We start from the raw sequence: 23559 nt of genomic DNA on the forward strand, positions 1-23559 counted from the left end.
TCTCCTCCACCCTTCCATTCTATCTGAAGATAAATAGAAAAATATCCTCTGGTGAGGATTTTTTAAAAAGTGAATTATTATCTGTGGTTATAGGACACCTACCAAAGCCTTCCACTGTCTAGGTGAAAAAATGTACTGGTTTTGATAAATTTACTTGATTTCAATTTATGATCATTAGGAGTTTTATACATACAATGAAAGAAACTATGCTTAAGTATTGGATAGACAGATGATTGAGGTAAAGCCCTGCCGTTAAGGAGCACCTTGTGGGGGATAGGTATAGACACATATAGAAGGGATAGACACGTTCAGACAAATCATGATGTAGAAGGCTTAAAGATTGACAACATGCACAGCATATTGAGGAGGAGGAAGAATGCCATCTATTATTCACTTAAAATTATATGAACAGAGAAGGCTTTTTAGAGAAGGTAACAGGTTACATGAGTCTTAAAAGGGTCCAAATCTTATAATCTCATGCAAGAGAGCCTTAGGAAGAATGAGGTCTAAAGATAAGGACTCAGGATTGGATGGACCCCAAGGATATAGACTTCAATGGGTCCTGAGTCTTTCTCAAGTTATTGATGCCTCTTTACATTCTGATTCTTTACACATGGCTCTATTTAAACATGGGGCTATTTCATGTCAATAGTAGGGATCCCAAAAGGGCATCTTTTCCAAATCCCTGCCTTAAACTAAAGCAACCTGGAATTCATCCAGATCCCCAGGACTTGCTATGTTGAACATTCCCCCCCCCCCCCCCACCTTGAACAGGACAACCCCTCTCCCTCCCCCCCGTGTATTGAGACTTGACCCACAGGTTCCCAGTCTAAGGTCACTGGCTACATATTTATGTGGCAGCCTCAACATGCTTTATTTATACAGGACTAAGTTTATTCCTAGGAATTAAATTATGATCACTCCATCATAAAGTTTTCCTTGAATTGCTACAATGTACTAGGTCTTCCGAGGTATGCACCTACCTATAAGGAGCTAATCTTTCTGAGAAAATAAATTAATGTGAAACAATGAATAGACAGCACAAGAGAATTTAACTCTAGCAGAAAAATAAAATTATATTTTAGTTTGTTCATAGAGTGATTAAGTGCATTGTTCTTAGCAGATCGAGCACAGAAGGTCGGAGTGTCTTTGATTCTTGTGTATGCAAGAAAAGTACAAACCCGAAGTAAACATTTTCATAATTCTGCGTTAACCTAATACAGGGCTTAGAATAACAATGTCAGCACATGCATTTTAAGGTTGTAACACTGTACTGCTGGTTTTGAGGATGCATTTGTCTGTGTTGTTGAAATGGAATGTTATGCTGCCCTCACAGAATCTGACTTGATGCTGATTCTCGTCCTGGTCTTCATGGACCCCTGTTCCTGGTAATTGTACACAGCACTACAGCAAGAGGAACTAGGTTCCAGGAACGCATTTATGGTTCCTCTGTTGTTCAGGTTTAGTCAGATAGCCAGTATATTTTAAATTAAGGCTCCAGCAAAATGGGGATGGGAAGAGGGCTCTAATAAAGTGGGTAATTGCCACTTGCTCTCCATTTAACTCAGCCCTAGACCTTGTGACACTATCTCCTTCCACAGCAGAATGGAGGGGCTTAGTGATGTGGACAGTAGGACTGCCAGCTCTCTGTTGGAGAGGGACAGAAAATAGTCTACACAAAGTAACCCTGAAACATAACATTAGGCACCTAACAAAAGTGGACAGGGTACATGGGCACTATGGGGAGAAGGCACTTCCTTAAGTGTGCCTTTTACAGAACAAACTCCTGCTTGTATTTCTCAGAGCTTATTGATGAACTGAATGAAGTAGATGTAAGGCAACTGACTCAGGGCCCATAAGAGACGCTCAGGGTTAGTTGCCTGTGGTCACCCTTGGTGGGTCTATGGCTTTTCACATCACCTTCTGTGACCAGAAGCACTTGTTCTCAGCCTGGGCATTATATCTCTGTTGTAATCCCAGACCTGTTACTGAGTTTTTAGATGCCTAGAGGCATGTCCCTTAACTTCTTTTTTGTCTTAGTGTCTCCCTCTACAAAATAGAGCTAATGATGTCTGTCTCCAGTCCCTGATTAATGGACAAAAGCATTTCTATTTCTTAGAAAAGCAGCATAAAAATTCAGCCTATAAAATAAAGAGTATTGCCAACTTAGTTGGTCTCGGGATAAAATATCTAGTTTATTTAAATAAACTATTTGATATCTTAATTAAACCAGCACTAGAATTCAGATTACAGTTTATTCTTCTATTTGAAAATAGAATTTCTATTTATTTAAAAATAAATCACCAAATGGAAAAGGGGAGCATGACTGGGAATAATCTTGAAGAGGAGAGTCATTATATATATTTGAAAGCAAAGGAGAAGAATGGGAGGTTTCAAGGCTCTCAGGTGGTCTTTAAAGATTCTAGTCATCCTGTCTTTGAATATAAATAAATATCTCTTTAATATATCAATATCTAAGTCTCATTTGAACAAAAAAAAATTGAAAATAGGAGTTTTAAATTTTTTTCTACATAAGAGTTTTATCAGTAGCTATAGTGACATTTTATTTTTTAGAAAAGGACCCCCCTATTCATAAAGTATTGCAGCCTGATCATTCACAAGCCAGAAGGTTCATGTGCAGCTCAGGACACGGAGTAGGAATTTAATTCCTTTTCTCATTGGTGTTTTGGAAATTGCTCTTAACACTTTTCATGCTCAGTCTCCAAATGGGGACTCTCATTAACATGAAACCAGTTTAGGAAATCTACCTTCCCAGCCTCAGGTGTCCCCAGATGATGCCATCTGCTTCCGCATAGACATGACAGGACTCGGTGTTCTTGGTGGAGTAAGGGCACATGCTATTCATTCCTGTTTTTGAACATCCTCTTTCCCAAACGTCACTTCAGTAACATAGGCAATTCACACACGCCCACCATGAAGCCCAGGGAAACTGAGAAAAAATAAAGGCAGTAACATGTCACCGTTACGGAATATAGCTGTGAGCTACTGATGTCTGTTGGTTTGTAATATTGTGAAACGTGTTTTGAGCCATGCCCTTTGCAGCCTTTACTAGATTGCAGGTCACTTTAGGTCAGCAGGTTGGATCATTTTGATGCGTTGATATTAATGGGCTGCTGTTAGCCTGTAATGGCCTAGAAATGATAAGATAGCAACAAAGGACTGAACATGAAAACCTTAGCATTATCGCTTATGTTCTCTTGCAAATTGAAGTTATAAGCTGACCAAGAGCATTCTTGAATGTATATTTTGAAACAAAACATTTTTTTAAAGAAGCCTATTTTAAAATTAAATTATGTAACATAAAGAAATGTTCAAAGGTGCCCTGGCCAGTTTGGCTCAGCGGTTAGAGCGTTGGCTGCGGTCCAGAGAGGCCCAGGTTTGGTTCCCGCTAAGCGTGCATACCTCGGTTGTGGTTTGTCCCTGGCCCCAGTTGGGTTGTGCCGGTGACAACCACTCGATGTGTCCCTTTCATGTCAATGTTTCTCTCTCTCTCTTCCTTGCTCTCCCTCCCACTCTATCTGAACAAAAAATGGAAAAAGTGTCCTCGAATGAGGATAAAAAAAAAAAAGAAATGTTCAAAAGTGTAACATGTCTGGATTTCTTCCTTCAGGTGCACTTCAGTGCAAAAAAGTCATCTTTCAGAATGTTAAAACTTAAAATAACTGAGGTTAAAAGTACAACCACCCCCTAGAATTTCTTGAAAATGTCAATAATCTATTGTTCTGCTTTCTAGTATACATTTACTATGGATCATAGAATTCACTGTGTCCTTTCCTTTGGATCTCATAAAAATGTATGCCAGATGAACAAGGCAGTCGTATTACCCTAAGTGTCTGGAAACTCAGCTTGGGAGTTACCAGCTTGTTCGAGTTCAGAGTGAAGGTGTCAGCCTCTGCACTGTGGACAGGGTCTGTGTACCCACCATGGGGTGCTCTGACAGGCAAACCGAATGAGTAGAATCGTTTTGTATTCACAGATATGTAGAACATTAAAAAAAATTTTTTTTCTTTATTGATTTTATAGAGAGAGGAAGGGAGAGGGAGAGAGACATAGAAATATCAATGAAAGAGAACATGGATTGGCCGCCTCCTGCATGCCCCCCACTGGTTATCTTGACCATAACCCAGGCATGTGCCCTGACCAGGAATTGAACCCGCGACCTCTTCGTGCAGAGGTCAACTCTCAACCACTGAGCCACACCGGCTGGGCTGTGGAACATTTTTTTAATCACTGGTAAATTGCCAGCACTAAAACCCATGTGTGCTTATTACTATCCAAGTGTTTAGTTTCAAGAAGACATTCAGTCACACTGAAGCAACTCGGAGGCAGAGCCATAAAATAATTTATTTAGACTGTAAACTTTCAGTGACCCACCCGACCTTCTGTCTTGTTTATGTTTTTCATCACAAGTAAATATTTTTTTCTACAAGAGAGCATTTCTCTCCATTTTTTTCTTTCCCTAAGTAAAAACGCCTAAATTTCCATTAGTAGGCCGCACTCATGCAGGACCCCTGCCCCCTCGCCATCTGTCTCAGCAGCAGTCCCTGCCTCCTCGGCCTGGGTCCGCAGGACCGGGTGGCGGTATTCGCGTGCACAGCCTTCTCTGCCGCTCAGGAAAGCCTGAGGACTGGGAGGAGAGTGGTGTGCTCTGGGGACATCCTTCAGGCTTCTCCAGCATTGAGAAATGACTGGATCATTCATGAACCTTGGTGCTTGGTTATTAGTAACTAGTACTAGGTATTTTGTAATGAGTTCTCCCTGCATTATCCCATTTGATTCTCACAACAACCCCCTGAGGGGTAGGTACTGTTATCATACCCATACACATTTACAGAGGAGGAGACAGCTTATCTGGTTATAGATCCCAAGATCACCAGGCAGCTGAACTTGAACTCACACTCAAGTCTGCTTGCTGAAAGATTGTTTCGCACCCACTGTACCTTCAGTCTCTGTGCCACTGTGGCAGTACCACAGTGGAGCCCCACGGGTGCTTCCACACCTGTCCTCTTCTTAACTGGCCTTCACAGGAGCCCTGGCTCATGGGCCTGATACCTCCAAAGGTACATGGCCATGGGTGGCAGGGACTGAGAATGGAGTAGAAGACCCCTCAGAAACTGCCAGTGTGGTGCACATATGCCTTAGCCTGAACTGATACTAAAATTACTCAGTGAGTTCTGGGCATGTACTGCGGTCCCAGAACCATGTCACCTGCATTGTTGCATTGTGTTTGTGAGGCACAGGAGCATTCGTATAACAGAAGTAACAGAGGGAACATTTCACTTTTACTTTTTGGTAACCAGATTAGGTTAAGTTATTTTGGGGAGAGCTATGTGTCTGTCTAAGCACAGGTCATTCACATAGAACATCACATGTTCAGATGGACCTATTCCTGCTAGGATGGAAGCTGGTGATGGCCCCAGTAACCTGGAGTCAGGCCTACCTGGCAGGGTTGAGAGCTACCGCCATCCTCAGGTCACATTAGCCTGTCTGGAATCCCTGAGAGTTGATCAGTGGGACAGAGTCCAGAGCCATTACATACCATGTATTGAACTCTTACTATGTGTTGAGCTCAGTACTGGACTCTTTACCTGCATTCCCAGGTTGGGCTCTTAAAACAACCCATGAGGTAGATACTGTCCCTGTTTTGCAGATGGGAGAAACTGATGCTTAGCAGGGCTGAGTGATTGGGCAGTAAGAGGCAGAGCTAAGATTTGCATTCAGTCTTCCTGGGTCCAAGTCCCTGCTCTCTATACTTCCTGCCCCCAGCTCTAGGGGAAGATGGGGAGAAGGAAAAGGCGGTCCAGTCTTCACTGGGCAGCATAAACCAGGGGTGACCAGTGGAGAGCAGGTCTCTCCCCACATTGGGTGTCCCTTGTTGCCTAGGCCACACCCACCCTCAGAAATCAAGGGATTGAAGTCTCCGAAAGAGGGTTGTTTAATCATCTTTTGTGGGTTAGGCACCTCAGCTATTCTGTGTCCTCCCATATTCCCAGTTGCTTTCTTCCCATTCTGGAATCATTTCCCTTCCCCCAGGCTTGGGCAGTGCACACCAAGCTAGTATGGATCTGGCCTTCAGCTATCCAGACTCCTGTCACCCTCTGGCTGTGACTCATGTCCCAGGACCTGTGGTGCATGAACATATTTGGGGGTCCAAGCACTGACCCTGGGCACTCTACATATAAGGGGAACGGAGAGGGGTCAGAAAAGCTAGAGAGCTACTATGTTCCTCATGGCAGGCATATGCTGCTCTGAGCTCTGAATCCTTGGTTGCATCTGAAATGTGGAGTCTTCCATCATTGTGTCTTAGGAAGTAGAGCAGGTTTAATTCTGCCCCCAAAGGCCTCTCACTTACTATTCATGAGTTTTAAAATGAAGTTGGTCTTAAAAAAAAAACACAAACATTTAGAAAAGAGAAAAACTTAAGTTGGTCTTTGTAAAACAAATATTTGAGGACTATTGTTAATCTCTCCCCAAGTGGTTCTAGCCACAGGGTATGTGGCTAGAGCCTCCCAAAGAGACCCCTGTGCACTGGAATAAATTTCAGGCTCTGAAGACAGAAGTCTTTCTTCTGCCTCTTGGAATGATGGAAAATAATGACAGAATTGGAACAAAAGAGGGGTTGTATTTGTGTTGCCCTGCCTGCTTTTTATTTTGTTTGGGTTGGCCTTTATTGTTTGAAATGAAAGTTACTGTCAGCATGTATGGAAAGAAATTCAGGATCGACAACATTTATCGGAGGCCTGCTCTGTGTAGGGACTTGCACATGAGCTGTTGCCTTGACCCCACCACAGTGGAGAGGGAGGCCCTTGCCTGCACTTCACGGAGACCTGGTGTAGAGGGTGAGCAGCCTTAAACACCTAGGGGGAGCCCGTAGCCAAGCCCCCGGCCACCGGCGCCTGGTCTGCAGGGCAGCCTCTCCACGCAGCTGACTCCACCCGGAGAAAAGACAGAGATGTAGATGGTCTCAGAAGGGAGAGCATGGCTTCTTTTTTAAAATCCTGTCTTCTCAGCATTATAAAAAGATTACAGCTAACACCAGTGAGTGACTGTTACATGTCGGGACTGTTCTAAGCATCCTTCTTTCACTAACCCATGTAAACCTCACACCAGCACCGCCACCTGTGTCCTGATGCAGAGGAGAGAGTGGAGGCCGGGAGGCTGGCGGTTACCCAGCAGCAGTTACCCCGATGGGTGCAGAAGAAACATACAACCAGTGGTACCCCATAAAGGTTTTCAAAATCAAAGCCCTTAAAATTAGATGGAAAGTGCTAAACTGGCTGTTATCATATATAGATATTTTCAGAAATCTAAAATTAGAGGTGAGATTTTCTGAAAGATTTTATTTCCTCATTGTTAAACTGACTTATATGTAGAGATTTACTAGAACCTATTTACTTGTACATTTTGCAAATTTCTGTTAAAACAGTAAAATAACATGAAATTTAAAATAGCTATGATAAATGATTTTCATATTCTAAAAAGTGTTAATACCAAGTCTTTATCATCCTTTTTCCCCCACAATTTCATTATTGCAACTATCTTTCTGCTCTTGGCTATTTATTCCCTTAAGAAGAAGAAGGCAGAGAAAACTTCTAAAGTGAGAAAAATGTGAACTCGTAACATGCAGACTCGCTGCCTGTCTGAAGTGGCTGCTGTGGGACGTGGTGACGGGGAGGTCGTCAGACGGCCGTGGGCCCAGCCATCGTTTGCCTCGTTGCTCAGCTCCTCTGACCTTGGGCCCTGTGTGTCCATTAAGACGCAGCCCATGGGGACACAGTACATCTGTTTCTCTAGATGGGCAAACATGGTTGATGCTTCGCTGTCTTGGAATGTTAATCCCAAAACTTTTAGGATTCCTGATGTCTCCTTCCCACCTCCTTGCCCCTTGCACTCAGAAGAGAGCCTGTGCCATGCCCATGGTGGTCTTTCCTGCACTTACAGAGTTAATTACATGACGTAGGAATTAGCCACCATCTGTCTTAGCTATTTCCATGCACATTTTGAAAACAAAATAAGAACACTCTCCTCGTCCCTCCACCCCCTCCACCCCTCAGACAAAGCGGCGATGGCTTTCATGGGAGCAGCAATCAGGTGATGCTTTATCATCACCAGAGCAGACAGTGGGCTAAATTAAAGGGCCAGTCAGAGACAGGCTTATTCTACCGCCTAGATAGATACATTGAACTTATTTTCAAAAGGAAATACTGTCCTTCAAGCAGGGCTAGACAGGGAACCAGTGCTATTGGGAGTAGTCCTCTCCAAACACCTTTAAAATCCAGGCTTTATTGTAAATTTGTAATGAAGATGTAGCACTTTTACTTCTTAAACCATGACTTCCATGTTGTGGTATAATTAAGTGCAATTACTCAGGTTAGAGATTCTGGCCCAGGTGGGGCTGAGTTAATAAATAGCTGTTTGCCTCTAGCATTAGCAAGAGTATCTTCATTAAGGTGGTGATGTGTCAAGAGCACTGAATAGGTTGCCATGGTATTTGTGGGTTTCAGCCTGGACTCTGGCTTTCCCTGAAATTAAAATGTTCAGCCTTCGGTAAAAGGTGCTTCCTTACAGAGCAAAGCAGAAGGAACATGTAATAGGTGAAATGGCTGTGTCTCAGGAACTCGATTGCAAAGACTGATGAATGCATGGATATTTTAAAATAAGTATCACCCTGACCGGTTTTGCTCAGTGGTTAGAGTTGGCCTGTGGACCAAAGGGTTGTGGGTTCGTCATGCAGGAAGCAACTAATCCATGTGTCTCTCTCACATCATTGTCTCTCTCTGTCTCCCTCTCTCCCCCCCTTCCACTCTATCTAAAAAAATCAATGGAAAAATGCTCTTGGGTGAAGACTAACAAAGTAAAAATAAATAAGTATCAGTTCTGACAGGTTTCATTTAAAAAGTTGTTTAACCTGTATCCGTCCATCCACCCGTCCAGAGGGACTGTGCTCTAGCACGTGGAGAAGCTGCTGCTCTCCTCAGAAAACCTGCCCACACCCAGGACCCACTAACCCCCAGGGATGAAGTCTCATTCAGCTTCAAATCCACAGAGCCTGGCACATAGCAGATGTTCAGATGTTTGCTAAATGAATGCATGAATTTGCTTACCCCTTAGGCCAAATCGACCTAAGAGTCACATTTTGAATTATGGGTCTATCACTGACTGACTTCCAGCAGTATCTGAGCACAGCGGATTGTCCTCTGGTGCCGCGTCGGAGCACCGGGAACTAGAGAACCACTTGGCCATGTGGGAACAAGGCAGTGTGCTTGGGTTGACTCATGTACACTAATCTCAAAGTGTCCCTGGACCAACAGGATCCAGATCCCAAATCCACTAAAGATCCTGCATAGCTTATGGGAAGTTATGCTATTTCCAAAATTGTACAGTTAGCTATAAAAAGACAAAACGATGGCTGGCATTGTAGTTCTAAGTGATGCAGCTTCATTGTGAAAATAGCAATTTTTCAAGACTCTGGGAGCAAAGAGTTGAAATGTAAGGCCTTATTTTTTTTTTCTTTTTACCTCATGCCTTCTATGCTTATGTCACATGGAAATACTGATTAGCAGAGAAGTACAAGTATTTTGTCCTGGTTCAGTTGGGAGAAGGACCCAGAAACTGCCAATCTAAACTATTGAGCCTACCTGTTCTGTTTTTCTGTTATATTGATTAACTATGATGGATGATTCTGAGCAAAATAGTTTTTTCTTCTACGCATTTTCTCAAAGAGTAGTAATCCTTCACGTCTTCTTACTAGTTTGGGAAAGGGACTTTGAGAGCTCTAGGGAAGGCAGAGGTTACATTTTTAAGTATTTTCTCGGTAAACCTCAGTTATTTGGAAAATTTGGATAAACAGGACATTGTATTTCTCAGGGGCCCAGTTAACACTGACTTCATTGCCTAGCACATAATAGAAGGTAGGTGAACAGTATCAGATTATATAGATATTATGAAAAATTTGAACTTTCATTAATAAATAAAAGCAGAAACAAATGATGTTTCTAGAATCGATAGCATAAAGGGATCTCATTCTAAGCCTTGTATGTACTGAAACTTGTGTTTGTCTTTTATGTGAAGATGTAGTAGACCTTAAACTTAACTGAAACGTAGCAGCTGGTTGATGCAGTTTGGACTGTGTGAAAGCATTTACCAAGTCGGCCCAGTCTGCTCCACTAGTTTGAATTGTAATTAATTTTTTTTCATTAATAAAAGTTCATGGGGCTGATGGATTCTGTTCATCTTTCTAGGTTTATTTCGATCTACAGAGGACCCAGCCACACCTACAAGGTCCAGAGACTGACGGAATTCACATGCTACTCCTTCCGAATCCAGGCAGCGAGCGAGGCTGGGGAGGGGCCCTTCTCGGAAACCTACACCTTCAGCACAACCAAGAGTGTCCCCCCGACCATCAAAGGTTCGTGGACTGTGTATTCTGGTGTCTCTTCCGTGAGAGTGAGGAAATGTTGTATATGGAGTGGAGGTGCAGTTCTGACTTTAAGTATACTCTTAACATTTCCAAGATCAGCAAGATATAACCAAAAGAACTTTCTAAAAGAGAAGCTAGGGAAATGGGTTTTGGAGGGAATGAGAAGCCTTAAAGGAGATGGCCTACCAATAGACTTTCTTGAGTATGTATAAATGATTATTACAAATAATTTAATAGTCTCATCCCTACAGGGGATATAGGTGGACAAAGAAAAGAACAGACCCGAATGGCAGACTTGGGTCAGAAATGAGCGTGAAATCCTGGTGTAGCACTTAGGACAGTTTATCATGGAAGGTCGGAGAAGCTCCCTTCCCAGAGACATTGCGGAGGAGCAGAAGTTGGCATTCATCTTTGAAAGACCTTGGTGCCTGGAGATTAGAGACTGATGTGGGGACTTCAGCAACCCATTCCCCGGCCTGAGGCTCGCTGTGGAGAGGTGCCTTTGGCAAACTGCAGCAGTGGCCTGGTCTCGTCTCCTTGTATTGGTCTCGGGGTTTGTGAGTGATTAGTGTGCTCTTTGCCCCCTTCATGGGGTCAGGGAGTGAGCAAAAGCCACTGTGCCCAGGTGCTCCCTCCCCGGAATCTGCTGAGCCCTTCTGCCATTTGCAGCCACAGTGGTACGACTTGTGCCCAGCTGACTCAGAGCAGGGCTGCGCCTCCGGGTGAAGCTGGCTTAGCCCTTCCCGCCCAGAACCTCAGGACCCCCAGCAGCCTGGCTCTTGGGAAGGGCCCTACTGCCTGTCTTTGGGGGGTGGGCAGCACTGGTGGCTTTATTCTGCTGCTGCCCACAGTGAGCTTGAGGTTGGCAGACAAGCTGCCCACCTGAACCAGGTTTTACATGGGTAAAAGTAAGGGTTTGCTATATTATTTAGGTGGCATGGGCGAGCACAGCCTGGAACAGGCCGTGTGGCCGCAGGAGCAGGGCCGTTAGACTCACTGCCTCCTCATGCAGAGCTCCGTCAGCTCCACAGAGCAGAGCTCATTGCGGAGGGGAGGGCCTCCGGGGCCTGGGTCAGGGTCCGGCTTGGATTCTCTGCAGGTTTCCCATAGTGCCTTGCAGGGTACTTGATGGTAAATACCTTCCCCCTGCTTCCCTGCCCCTCAGAGGTCCAGAAGCTCTTCAGTAGTTGCTTCTTCCTGTGACTAAGAACTAGGATAAATCGGTGGACACACAAGGCCTGGCTGGGTCACTGGGCAGGAAATGCCCCCGCCCTTTAGCACAGCTTCGCCGTCAGCTCTAACAGAAGAGCTTCCCACACACTGCTGATAGGCAGAGGATGTCGGGACGAGGAAGGTTTGCCAGTTTTCCATTAGCAAGCCAGGGTTCTTCCTGGCACTAACTGCCTCTCTCAGTGATTGTGGAGACTCATTCCATGGACAACAGAGCACTGAATCGATGGTACTTAACCCTCATGGCACATGTACTCCAGGACGGCGTCCTCACACCGCCACCTGATCGCAGCTCTCCCCCTCCTCTTAGGGTCAGGAAATTGCTGCCTCAGCTGGAGCACTGTTTAGTCTGATAAGATTCCGTATTTAGTTTCTCCATAAATTGTTGGAGTCTGGGTCAAATAATTCTAACTTTATTCACATTTTTTTTTATCCTCACCCGAGGACATTTTTGTTTATCTTCAGATAGAACAGGCGGGAGAGAGGGAGGAAGAGAGAGAGAGATTGATGTGAGAGAGACACATTGACTGGTCGCCACCCACATGACCCCAACCAGGGCTGGGGATGAACCGCAACTGAGGTACATGCCCTTACGGGAACCGAAACCGGGACTCTCTGGTCCACAGGCCGACGCTCTAACCACTGAACCAAACCAGCCAAGGCCCAACTTATTAAACAAGAAAACCTTTATTTTTCTGAAATATTCTTGTATAGAATTACAAGTAGAAACAATCTCCTCTAAAGAATTAATTTTATGTAATTAGAAACTAAAAACTAAGATGGCTCAGAGAGAGTAGTTATACATCCTAGTTAAAAAAAATAGAAAAATAGCCCAGCTGGCATGGCCCAGTGGATTGAGCATCATCTCATGGAGTGAAAAGTTCTGATTCGATTCCCAGTCAGGGCACATGCCCGGGTTGTGGGCTCGATCCCCAGTAGGGGGCACTCTGGAGGCAGCCAATCGATGTTTTTCTCTCACATTGATGTTTCTGTCTCTCCTCTCTCTCTAAAAAAGTCAATAAAGACATATTTAAAACATAGAAAAGTAAGTATTGAATCAAGCAGTAGAGATATAGCGTAAGGTATGAAAAAATATTTTAAATTTCTATAACATCTTAAGTACCTTACTATAAACTAATATAGTTTAATTTCACACCAGAATGATGAGTTCAGTAGGTGAATAATAAACTCAAAAATATAAATACACAGTACTTAATTTTAAAGACTTTCTTTCAGTGCTGGCCCATTCTCTGGGACTTATCTCAAATGTCACCTGCTCCTCAGACCTTCCTTAGACTCTCACACAGACTTTTTCTCCCCTGGAACTTCCTAACATTTTATTTGTACTGCTCATTTTGATCTGCCTTACATTATGTTCCTTTTTGTACTTGTCTCATATCTTACTCTCCTCTTTTCTCAGTTAGATCCTAATTTCCTTGAAAGCAGGGTTTATGGTACTTATTTTTGCATTCCCCGAATTTCCTGCCTCAGGACCTAATCATAGAAGGTGCTCTGTAGCTATCAGAAAGATAGCAAAAATTCAATCCAAGCCCAGCAGTTATCAATAGGATAGTGAGCAAAGGGTGTTTCACCAATGGCATGCTAGTCACAGAGTGTCTTCTCTGTGGACAGGGCACCCTGCTGGTTGTGTAGGAGGGGGACAAGTCAACCCCCCAGGGCAGGCACAAGCACTCTCCCACTCTAATACAGCGGTTCTCAATCTGTGGGTCGCGACCCCTCTGGGGGTCGAACAACCCTTTCACAGGGGTCGCCTAAGACATAGCAGTAGGAAAATTGCAGTTATGAAGTAGCAATGAAAATAATTTTATGGTTGGGGGGTCACCACAACATGAAGAACTGTTTTAAAGGGTCGCAGCATTAGGAAGGTTGAGAACCACTGCTCTAATACTACTAAAACAGTAACTTTTTTATTTTTATTTTTTATCCTCACCTGAGGACATTTTTCCATTTTTTTTGTACAGATAGAGCGGGAGGGGGAGAGAGGGAGAGAGAGAGAGAGAGAGAAACATCGACGTGAAAGGGACACATCGAGTGGCTGCCACCCGCACGACCAACCAGGGCCGGGGACAAACTGCAACCGAAGTACGTGCCCTTAGCAGGAACTGAACCCGGGTCTCTGCCGGACCACAGGCCGACACTCTAACCGCTGAACCAAACCGGCCAGGGCTAAAACAGTAACTTTTAACATGATACTTTTAATTTTGATCTTGAATGTGTAAATTTGTATTTCAGCACCTCGAGTAACACAGTTAGAAGGAAATTCATGTGAAATTTTGTGGGAGACGGTACCACCAATGAAAGGAGATCCTGTCAACTACGTTCTGCAGGTATTGGTCGGAAGAGAATCTGAGTACAAACAGGTGAGGAATCGTGTGCGGCTGTCAGGCTGGCTCCGTGCCTCCCCTGTTGTGGGAGTGATTCCGTTTCCAGTGATCCACATTTTCCTTCAAGTTAATTGTAGAAACTCCCTACATGCACCCATTACCTAGTTCTTTAGAGCTTATAAGTCCTAGTTTACATTTTATTTTGTACATGAAGGTATTCATCTCAAACTTTCAATTCTCAAGCATAATCTTGTCCTATAAAGAGTTTTAAGTTCTATATCTGTATTTGATATTGGCAGTGATGTTTACAAATATCAAAGTGTGTATATAATTGAAAATTGAAGCTCCAGTGGTTTTACTGTAGAGAAGAAATAGTCTGCCAAACTACTGAGACCTATGTCCTATCTGCCTTTTTAATAGAAGTTATAATGGAAGAATAAGGAATAGGACCCATCGACTCTTGCAGCCTGTGATTCAGAAGCTCTGGGTCACTGCTTGTCACCTTCTAATGTGCATGGGAATCTATTAAAATATAGACTCTGATCCATAGGTCTGGGGTGAGGGTTCAAGCTCCTAGGTGATGGCTGGTATTGCTGGTTCCTGGGCTGTATAGATCACATGATAAACCCATGCAAGAGAAAATATAATTGGAATCTAGCCAGATAAAGAATTTGGTTTTATGATTTTTCATAAAACCCTTTTGATCCCTAATTCTTTTTTTTTTTTATCCTCACCCGAGGACATTTTTCCATTTTTTGTTCAGATAGAGTGGGAGGGAGAGAGAGGAAGAGAGAGAGAGAAACATTGACGTGAAAGGACACATCGAGTGGCTGCCACCCGCATGACCAACAAGGGCCAGGGACAAACTGCAACTGAGGGACGTGCCCTTAGCGGAAACTGAACCCGGGTCTCTCTGGACCTCAGGCCAACGCTCTACCCGCTGAGCCAAACCAGCCAGGGCTGATCCCTAATTCTTCACACCCCTTTTTGATCCATAATTCTTCCAAACCCACACATTATAAGTCACTGGTGAGTCAAAATTCAGATACTCTGTAGGTTTCTGTACTGTGCCCAGGGACGTAATGACTGTTTATGTGAAATCAGGATCTCATACTATTACTGCATTAGGAAAGCTGAGGCCCATTCCTTGTCAGCACTTGTCATACATTTATATCAAACTCAGAAAACTGAAGGTGAATTGCCACCTCTCTTCTTAAATTAGCATAATTAGTGAAGACTTCTTTATTCAGTTCTTGAGGCTCTAGATCACAAAACAAGTTGAAAATAATTTGATTCAGAATTCTTTATTTAATTGTGGGTTGATGTTTCTATGTAGTAATAATACTTGCAAATAAAAATGTATAAAATGAATCAGAGAAATGTTAGTACATTTCACTGTACTCTCTTAATATGAAGTGTCAGATAAAAGAGTGAATTGCTTTCAGCACATTTTGCAAAAACTACATTTTAACTATGACATCCAACAGTATTGATTAACATCAGTGGAGGATGTCACCAAAGTTTCCATCCTTCCTCTTAAATAGGAGCAAAAATACTAGTTTCCTTTCACTTTCCAATCTTCATTCTATAGTGTTTTTCTCATTTCAAAGTCAGTAATGTTACCTGTGCAGTTGTTTCAGCTCACTGCAGAGACATGATTGGTTTCAGGGCCTCAGCTCAGAGAGAGAGCACAGGATTTTCCCCCAGTGGACAGACAACAGTGCTGGTGGGGGCGGGATCAGGAGGAGGGTGTCTGCGGGGGAAAGAGAAATATCTGTAACAAAAATAAATGAATAAAAAAATATAAAAAAGCAACCAAGAGATGCATAAATAAGTACACAACAAATCTCAATCTCTCATCAATAAATAGAATTTTTAAAAAATAGATTTAGTAATCTTTAATACCAGCAGCATCTTTCTGTTCCGTGACAATGTAAAAATGGTTAAAAGATGAAATGTTACAAAATTTCACATCTTACTTGACACTTAAAAAATTAATTTCCCAATAGTATATTCACTATATATTTGTCATTGTATTTTCCTTTTATTCCACATCCCATGCTTTTCCACCTGTTCTTGGAAACACATGTTTTTCTTAAAGCACAGTGATTACTGTTTTATGTTGAAAAAGCAGCTTTATTTGGTCAGTAACTATACATGTCAGGCATTGCCAAAATATAGGTAAAACCACTCAGTAATCTCAAATTTATGGACAGATTGGCTGTTTTGATTTTGCAGTTTGTTTAATGTTATCTATTTAGACCTATGGACATATAAATACTAATATAATGCAACCCCATATATGCCCCAGTATATATTTCTTATTGTAAACAGTTAAAAATAGGTGAAAGTAGTACATGGCAGGTTCAATAGATAGGGCTTAGCATTCTTCACATAACCATGTCTTCCCTACATTTACCAAGAAATGATTAAGGTCAGTAGTGGTACATGAAAAGCCGCAGTTGAGTCAGGGACAATTTGTACTGAGTTTTCTGCTTCTCCCTATTCAATCAGCATTAAGTTAAACATGATGTTTTGAGTACTTCATTCACTTGTTCTGGACACGACATAGGGAATAAAAGCTATTTATATTATGTGTGCAGAGTAATGGTTAAAATAATTATAGTCCAGAGATAACAGGCTTTGGATTCATAGAGGCAAAGCAAAGGAAAATGAGAGATAATCATCGCTGAGCACAGCCACTGCGGAGTTACGGGCTCTTAGGGAGCACGTGTGTATCTCAGGCTCAGCACCAGTCAGACAGGATCCACTGAAGTATGGGCTGTTTTACCCAGTTTTACTTTCCTAGGACTGGCACATAGCTAGGCACTCAGTAAATGTTTCTTTATGAGCACGAAAGAGGCAGTTTCCAAGAAACAGGGTTATTTATACTTACAGTAGTGAAAGAGTAAACATCAGCATCGGAGGGTTTAGAAGTGCTGTTTGTAACTTAGGTGAAAAATCACCCATAATAGGAGGGTACCCTTCTGCTCCACAAGCTTATTTTACACCAACGGTATGGCAAGGGCCTCTTCTGATGCTGTGCTCGAAACTGACTCTCCCTTTGCCTTGGTTCCAGCTTTGTTTTGTTCAGCTATCGCGATTTGGTTTTAACTATGAAGCAATCGATTAAAGTATTAAATCCTCACCCAGAATTTCGCTCTGCATTAGGATGCATACTTATCTTGATGTGGCTTTTCTGTCACTTAATAAACATTCCAAGCACATGATTTTTTTCAAGAAGCTTCAAACCTCTTTTCAATCAATATTAATTGTAAAGCATTCTTGAAAAGAATGGAAATTGTATGCATATTTAGGTAACATTTGCACAAGATACGACAGTTTAATACAAACATAAGAATGTAGTGAAATGATTCATATTTACATCCCTTTCAGAAAGTAGTATTTTTTATAAAAAATATTTCAGTATAAACATTGGAAATGAGAAAAAAGTAGTAAATTGTAAGACATTATTACCTATTAGGAGTCAGAATTTGTGACAAATTATTAATATTTTTGGTGCTGATATTTGTTGCATTAAGAAGACCTTTGAAGCACCTGAAAATGTATAGCGCTCCATATTTAATTTGATGGCATCTCTGTATCCGTGTATTTTTATTTAGTATCATTTTAGAATGTAGTATTGGCTGTGTGTTGAGTCTTCATGGTATCACATATGGTACTGTAAATAAGAACTTCTCTTGACAGAACTTCATCTTGGAGCCTACATATTTTTTATGTATTTATTTACTTATTTGTTGTTTTGTTTTAGTGGTGTTTTAAAAAATTTTTATTAAATGTATTGGTTAGAAGATGACATTTGGTTAATTGGTGACATTGATGAATAGGATTACATATTATTTTGATGGCTTTCGGTTCCCTAACAAAAACTAGACCATGAGGCTAGGACTGTCTCAGGCACAGTTTTTTATTTTTCCATGATTAAGGCATCAAATTGAAAGCAAAATAAGAACAGATCAAGAGGGAGATATTTAAAAACCATCACTTATTTTACTGATTCTTAGGGAGGTTTTTTGTTTTAAGTTTATATGTTTAAATATCTGACAAAGGTCATGACCCCTCAAACCCAAAAAATCCTCATGCATACATTTATTTAAAATTCCATATGAAATAAATTTATATTCAATTTGCTAGAGTCCAGATATAGGACTCTGGGTTTCTGGAGAAACTGTGAGGTGCTGTTTGCACTATGGGAGTGCCTGGCATATAACAGAACAGCGTGGGCCACGTTCTCAGTGCAAATGCACTGGGGTGAAAACCGCACACTGCCAAGAAGCAGTTCAGTAACTGCCCTTGCCTCTCCTCTCTGACGCACATACGCCACGCCTGCCCAGCCTTGCACCTCTGCAGAGGGGAGGGTGTCAAGTCTGCCTCCCATGAGTCATGTGATACTGAAGGAGTTGATCCACCTCTCTGAGCCTCGCTGTCTTGTAGAAGTAGGGACGCTGACCCTCTGACTCAGGGTTCCTGTGAACATCAGGTCCTCTCAGTCTTGAGGAGGTGGTGTGAGTGACCCCTTTTCCAGCTCTTGGGAGAGGGGAGGATCAGTCCAGAGATGCAGGGCACTGGTCCAGATACAAGCTCCAGGGCTTTGCCCCAAAAGGCTGTTTAAAGGATTTCAGCTACACAGCATGTTATTCTGAATTAAGGGTGATAGATTCTTTGTTTTGGTTTTCTGGGTATTACTTCAAATCCTCCCATTTGGAATAAACATGTCAAAATTACTTTAAAATATATTGGACATCAAATCAAGAACGGAAATCATCTTTGTAAAAATAATATTGCTTATATAGTCATTGCGGTGTTATGATTGGTTAGTTCAATAAAGAACATCTGAAATGGGCAGGAGGCCCGGCCCGGCCTCGGCCTGGAGAGCTGTCACCTTGCTGGAGCCACAGCTGTGCCGCAGGCTCAGGGCCTTGTGATCCTGACCTCATGACTGATTTACACAAAAACAAAGCAGTTAACTGAAACCACAGGAATCAGAATCCTCAGGAAGTGGGGTTTGAGGATTGTTTTAATTTTTTTTAGCTCAGAATTAATCCAAAGGGCTTAATAAGCATTGTTGACGATTTCTAAAGTAGATTAGAAATTCCATGTTTTCTGTCAGTACACTAAAAACAGCTTAATCATTGTTAATGATTCCATTTTTTACAGTGATGGTTGTGCCTGTATTAAACTCCTGTTGCCTCTGTGGTTGGTTGTGTCTCCTACTACGTGCTCCTCTTTCAAACAGTGCATAAGAATGTCTACACTGAGTACTTGAGGGTCCTAATTAGAGAGCATTCATTTTGTTCAAGCTGGTTGCTGTGGAGATAATAGGACACAGTCCCCCACACAATATATTTATCCTAAATATTTCTTTTTAAAAGATAATGTTAACATCATATTGCCAGTGGTTGTTCTAGTTAAAACAATAAGAATGGCTAAAAGAAAAGCATTTACAGCCCTGGCAGGTTGCTCAGTGGTTAGAGTTTCAGCCCACAGACTAGAGAGTCCTGGGTTCGGTTCCTCCTGAGGGCATGTGCCTCAGTTGCAGTTTGTCCCCGGCCCCAGTTGGGGTCGTGTGGGTGGTGACCACTTGATGTGTCTCTCTCACATCAATGTTTCTCTCTCTCACTTCCTCCTTCTCTCCCTCCCACTCTGTTTGAAGATAAATGCGAAAAAAAAGTGTCCTCTGGTGAGGATAAAAAAAGAAAAGCATTTATAGATTGAAGCCTAACTTTTCATTAGACGTGTCATTTGAGGAAGTTCCCTTCAATTAAGTATTAATTTTCCTTCACTAAGCTTTTGGCCTAATGGTACAAGAAAAGTAGCATTCCTTTGCTTTCAAAATGCATTTTCAGAGATCTTCACTCTAAGGAGTTAGAGTTGAGAAGTGCAATTAAAATTATTATATAAAGTCTCTATTCAAGATTCCATGAATTGGGTTTCTGGGAAATTAAATATACTTCTAGGCCAACTCTCTTAAAGTGATCTAGTCTTGCAAATTAAGGAAATCATAGAAGTCATTTTAGTAGATATAAAATAAAAATTTGAATCCACTTTGCAGAACTCTCTAAAACACCTGTGGTTTTCCGCAATAAGGTCATTGTTTGATGAGATGTATTAAGTTCACAGACCTAGAAAGCGGCAGTCCTTGTACTTGAGGAGAAGCTGCCCAGTGCCTCCCAGTGGCACCTCGGACCACACTCAGTTCTCCAGGTCACACAAGGAGAAGAAGAACTCCAAGGGCTACACCCTTTGATTAGTGTAAACAATATTTCAAGAGGCGGGGCTCCCAAAAGAGGCAGGGAAAGAAGTGTCTCAGAAAACCTTGTAGCTAAGGCTAAAGTACAGCTTTTCTCGAACCCCTTAAACATCCCAGCGTTAATCACCAGCACAGAGTCAGAAGGAGTTGTGTCCCTGGGAGAGTGCAGATAGGGAAACCAAAGCTCAGATGGCAAGTGTGGAAGGACCTGCTTCACCAAACTGCACACTGTCCATGGGTTGCAAATCATTTCCTCTATGAATGGTCCCAGCACTTTCCAAGAAATATCAACTTGAACACTTAAATTTAAGAAATTAAGAAAGTAAAGAACATTCACGTTTAAAAGATTCCTTTAAAAAAAGGCATGTCATTATTTCCTGAGACAACCCACATGTTGGGAAATAAACCACAGACTGTTCCATCATAGTGTATATGATGAACTCTCGAATACCTGGCCATGTGTGGGTTGGGACCATCATCATGACAATGCATTCATCTTAAAATGTCCAAGAGGGGGTGGTGGCCTCTCAGTACTGCTGGGGGACTGTCTTTCATTCTTAGTTGCTTCAGCCCAGCTCTGTCCATAATTCCAGTTGCAAAGGCACATGCCACAGTCTTTAAAGAAGCAGGGTGACTCACAAGTTGAATGTGCTTAAAGTCTTACAAAAGGAATAGCAAAAGCAATGATGAATCTGGGAAAGCATAAGAAATAAACAATTGTTTTCCTGGGGCTTAGTCAGTAAACTAACGTACAATAAACTTAAAGTCTTCTTGTAAGGTTTGAAAATGAGGGAGGAAAAAAATCTTAAGAAACAGGCTAAATATCAGGTGAACATTAAAAGTCTGGCCTGTTTTGTAAGCTAGGAGATTCTTTTACTGCCTGTCAATTTTCCCAACAACATTTGTGTTCACTGGCGGAATGTCCTGCTTCTTGGTAGACGTTGACCAGCAGGCTTCAGAAACAGTAACCCTCTGTGGTTTCCCACTAACTCTGTCGCTTGTGAGTGTTTCAGACAAAGATGAGATTGTTGGAAATACTCTTCTTATTTTCTCTGGGTTTGTGTTAATGGGCAAAATTGACAGCTTTACTAAGGTGGCCTATTGAAAATGCCCATATCTATTACTTTTAATTGTTGTATTTTAAGAATATATTTGGAGTTGTTTTTAAGTTTTACATAGTAGTAATAATAATAGCTCATTTTTACTGGGTTTACTATGTACCAGGTATGTTTTAAGCACTTTATAGATGCTAACTCAGTGCCACTCATATAGAAAGTTCACTTAATTTTACTTTTTTATTTAATTACTCATCAGCCAATCTCTTATTGATTTGGTTGAATTCCAGCTAGTTTTTTCCTACCTCTATCCACTGACTTTAATATAAGCTATTACTTTTTATGTAATTTTGATCTAATTATCGTTTCCTGTCAATTTTTTGAGCATTGGTATCACTTTGGTAGAAGAACCTTGTGAGCCTTCTCCTCCCTCAAAGACTCTTTTATTTTAATTTTTTTCTTTATTTTCCATCACACTTATCCCCCCATACTTTCCTTCCACCTCCATCCATCCCTGTCCTTCCCAGTTAGCATCAGTCAACTCGAGGGTGGTAATCTGAGTAAACTGGTAGTTTTCAAGTCCTTGAATAGTAAGCCTCAAGGTGATTATACAAGTGGGGCAAAATTAGGTGTACAGTTGTTTGTATGGAAAATAATAATAAAAGAATAAACTGTGTGTTGTACACTCACAACTGTAAACCTTCTTTTGTCATACCCTATATTAGAATTAACAGAGGGGAAGAAAACATTCCAGATCGTAATGGGGAAAAAAAAAAATCATACAGAGAGGGAACACTTAAGACAGGCTGCTGAATTATTTAAAAAATAATTTGTGATAAATTGGACTACATCAAAAATTTCTCAAAAAATTATTAGGCAAGCCATAAAATTTGGAGAAGGTATTCACAACATATATTTGACAAATAATTATATAAAGAGCCTCTGCAAATTAATAAAAGCAAACAAATTAAAAAGAGGCAAAAAACTTGAACTTAATCTTCACAAAAAAAGGTATATGAATGACCAATAAGCCCATGAAAAGGTGGGAAACATCATTAGTCATCAAGGAAATGCACATAAGATGCCATTCTCACTACTAGAATGACTTACATAGAGAAAGACTGACGGGAACAAATGCTGACAGGGATGTGGAGCCGCTGGGACTCTGATACTTTGCTGATGGGAGATCAGAGTGATTCAGTCACTTTTGAAATTCTCTTTTTTTTCTTCTTTTTTCCTTTATTGATTTTTAGAGAGGAACGGAGAGGGAGAGAAAGAAACATCGATTAGAGAGAACATCCATTGGCTGCCTCCTGCATGCCCCCTCCTGGGGATCAGGCCCACAGCCTGGGCATGTGTCCTGACCAGGAATCGAACCAGCGACCTCTTGGTGCCTGGGTGGACGCTCAGCCACTGAGCCACACCAGCCAGACATGAAACTGTTTCTTCTGAAGTTAAATATAGATTTTCCCTGTGACCCAGCACTTCTACTCCTAGGCATTGCCCAAAAAAATAAAAACTTAAGTCCTCAAGGATTTGTACAAAAATGTTCTTGGCAGTCTTATTATAGAAAAGCTCCAAACAGAAAACAACACAAATATCCATCAAAAATAAAATGGGTAAATTGAGGTATAGGCATACAGTGGAACACCACTTCTCAATAAAAGTAGTAACTACTGAATCAATAACGCAGATGAATCTCGTAGGCACAAGAAAGTGTATACTCTTTGATTCTGTTTATATGAACTTCTAGAACAGGTCAAACTAATTATAGAATTAGAAGTCAGAATAGTGCTTGCACATTAGGGCTAGAGATGGGATATCTTAATGGTGTAGTGTTAACATGATATATCCAGTTGTCAGAAAGTCATTCAACTGAAACTTGGCGTTTAATTTTGTTTATACATTCATTGTTTTTAATTGTTTTAATTAAAGTATCCTTATTCTGTGGATCAAGATCATAGAGCCCTTTGTAAGAATTAACTCACCTTCTGGTTTATAACCTAAATAATTATTGAAATTTAGCTAGATGCATCTTTATTACTACGTTGGCTACAATTCTGGTGAGTGCCTCATCTTCTGTCCATGTCAGAACCACTGTGTTTTGTATTGTTTTATTCAGAGTGGGTTGGAATACCTTTTTTATGGATGAAATAGATTGGTAGAAATACCTTTCTATGTAATTCTTGCTGCTGTTACAGAGTTCATTTACACCAA

The 23559-nt window shown here is 41.6% G+C and overlaps 1 protein-coding gene across 5 annotated transcripts in view; it reads left to right on the forward strand.

The window, feature by feature from the left end:
- Nucleotides 1-23559, forward strand: part of FNDC3B (fibronectin type III domain containing 3B) — a 337457-nt gene that overhangs the window by 310243 nt on the left and 3655 nt on the right. For all 5 annotated transcript variants that reach the window (XM_036243400.1, XM_036243404.1, XM_036243403.1 and 2 more), the window contains 2 exons: nt 10263-10429; nt 13925-14052. In XM_036243400.1, the coding sequence (XP_036099293.1) occupies nt 10263-10429; nt 13925-14052 (295 nt within the window). The remainder of the gene's footprint in view (nt 1-10262; nt 10430-13924; nt 14053-23559) is intronic.

This window comes from Molossus molossus, unplaced genomic scaffold (genome assembly GCF_014108415.1).
Source record: "Molossus molossus isolate mMolMol1 unplaced genomic scaffold, mMolMol1.p scaffold_m16_p_5, whole genome shotgun sequence".
NCBI lineage: Eukaryota > Metazoa > Chordata > Mammalia > Chiroptera > Molossidae > Molossus > Molossus molossus.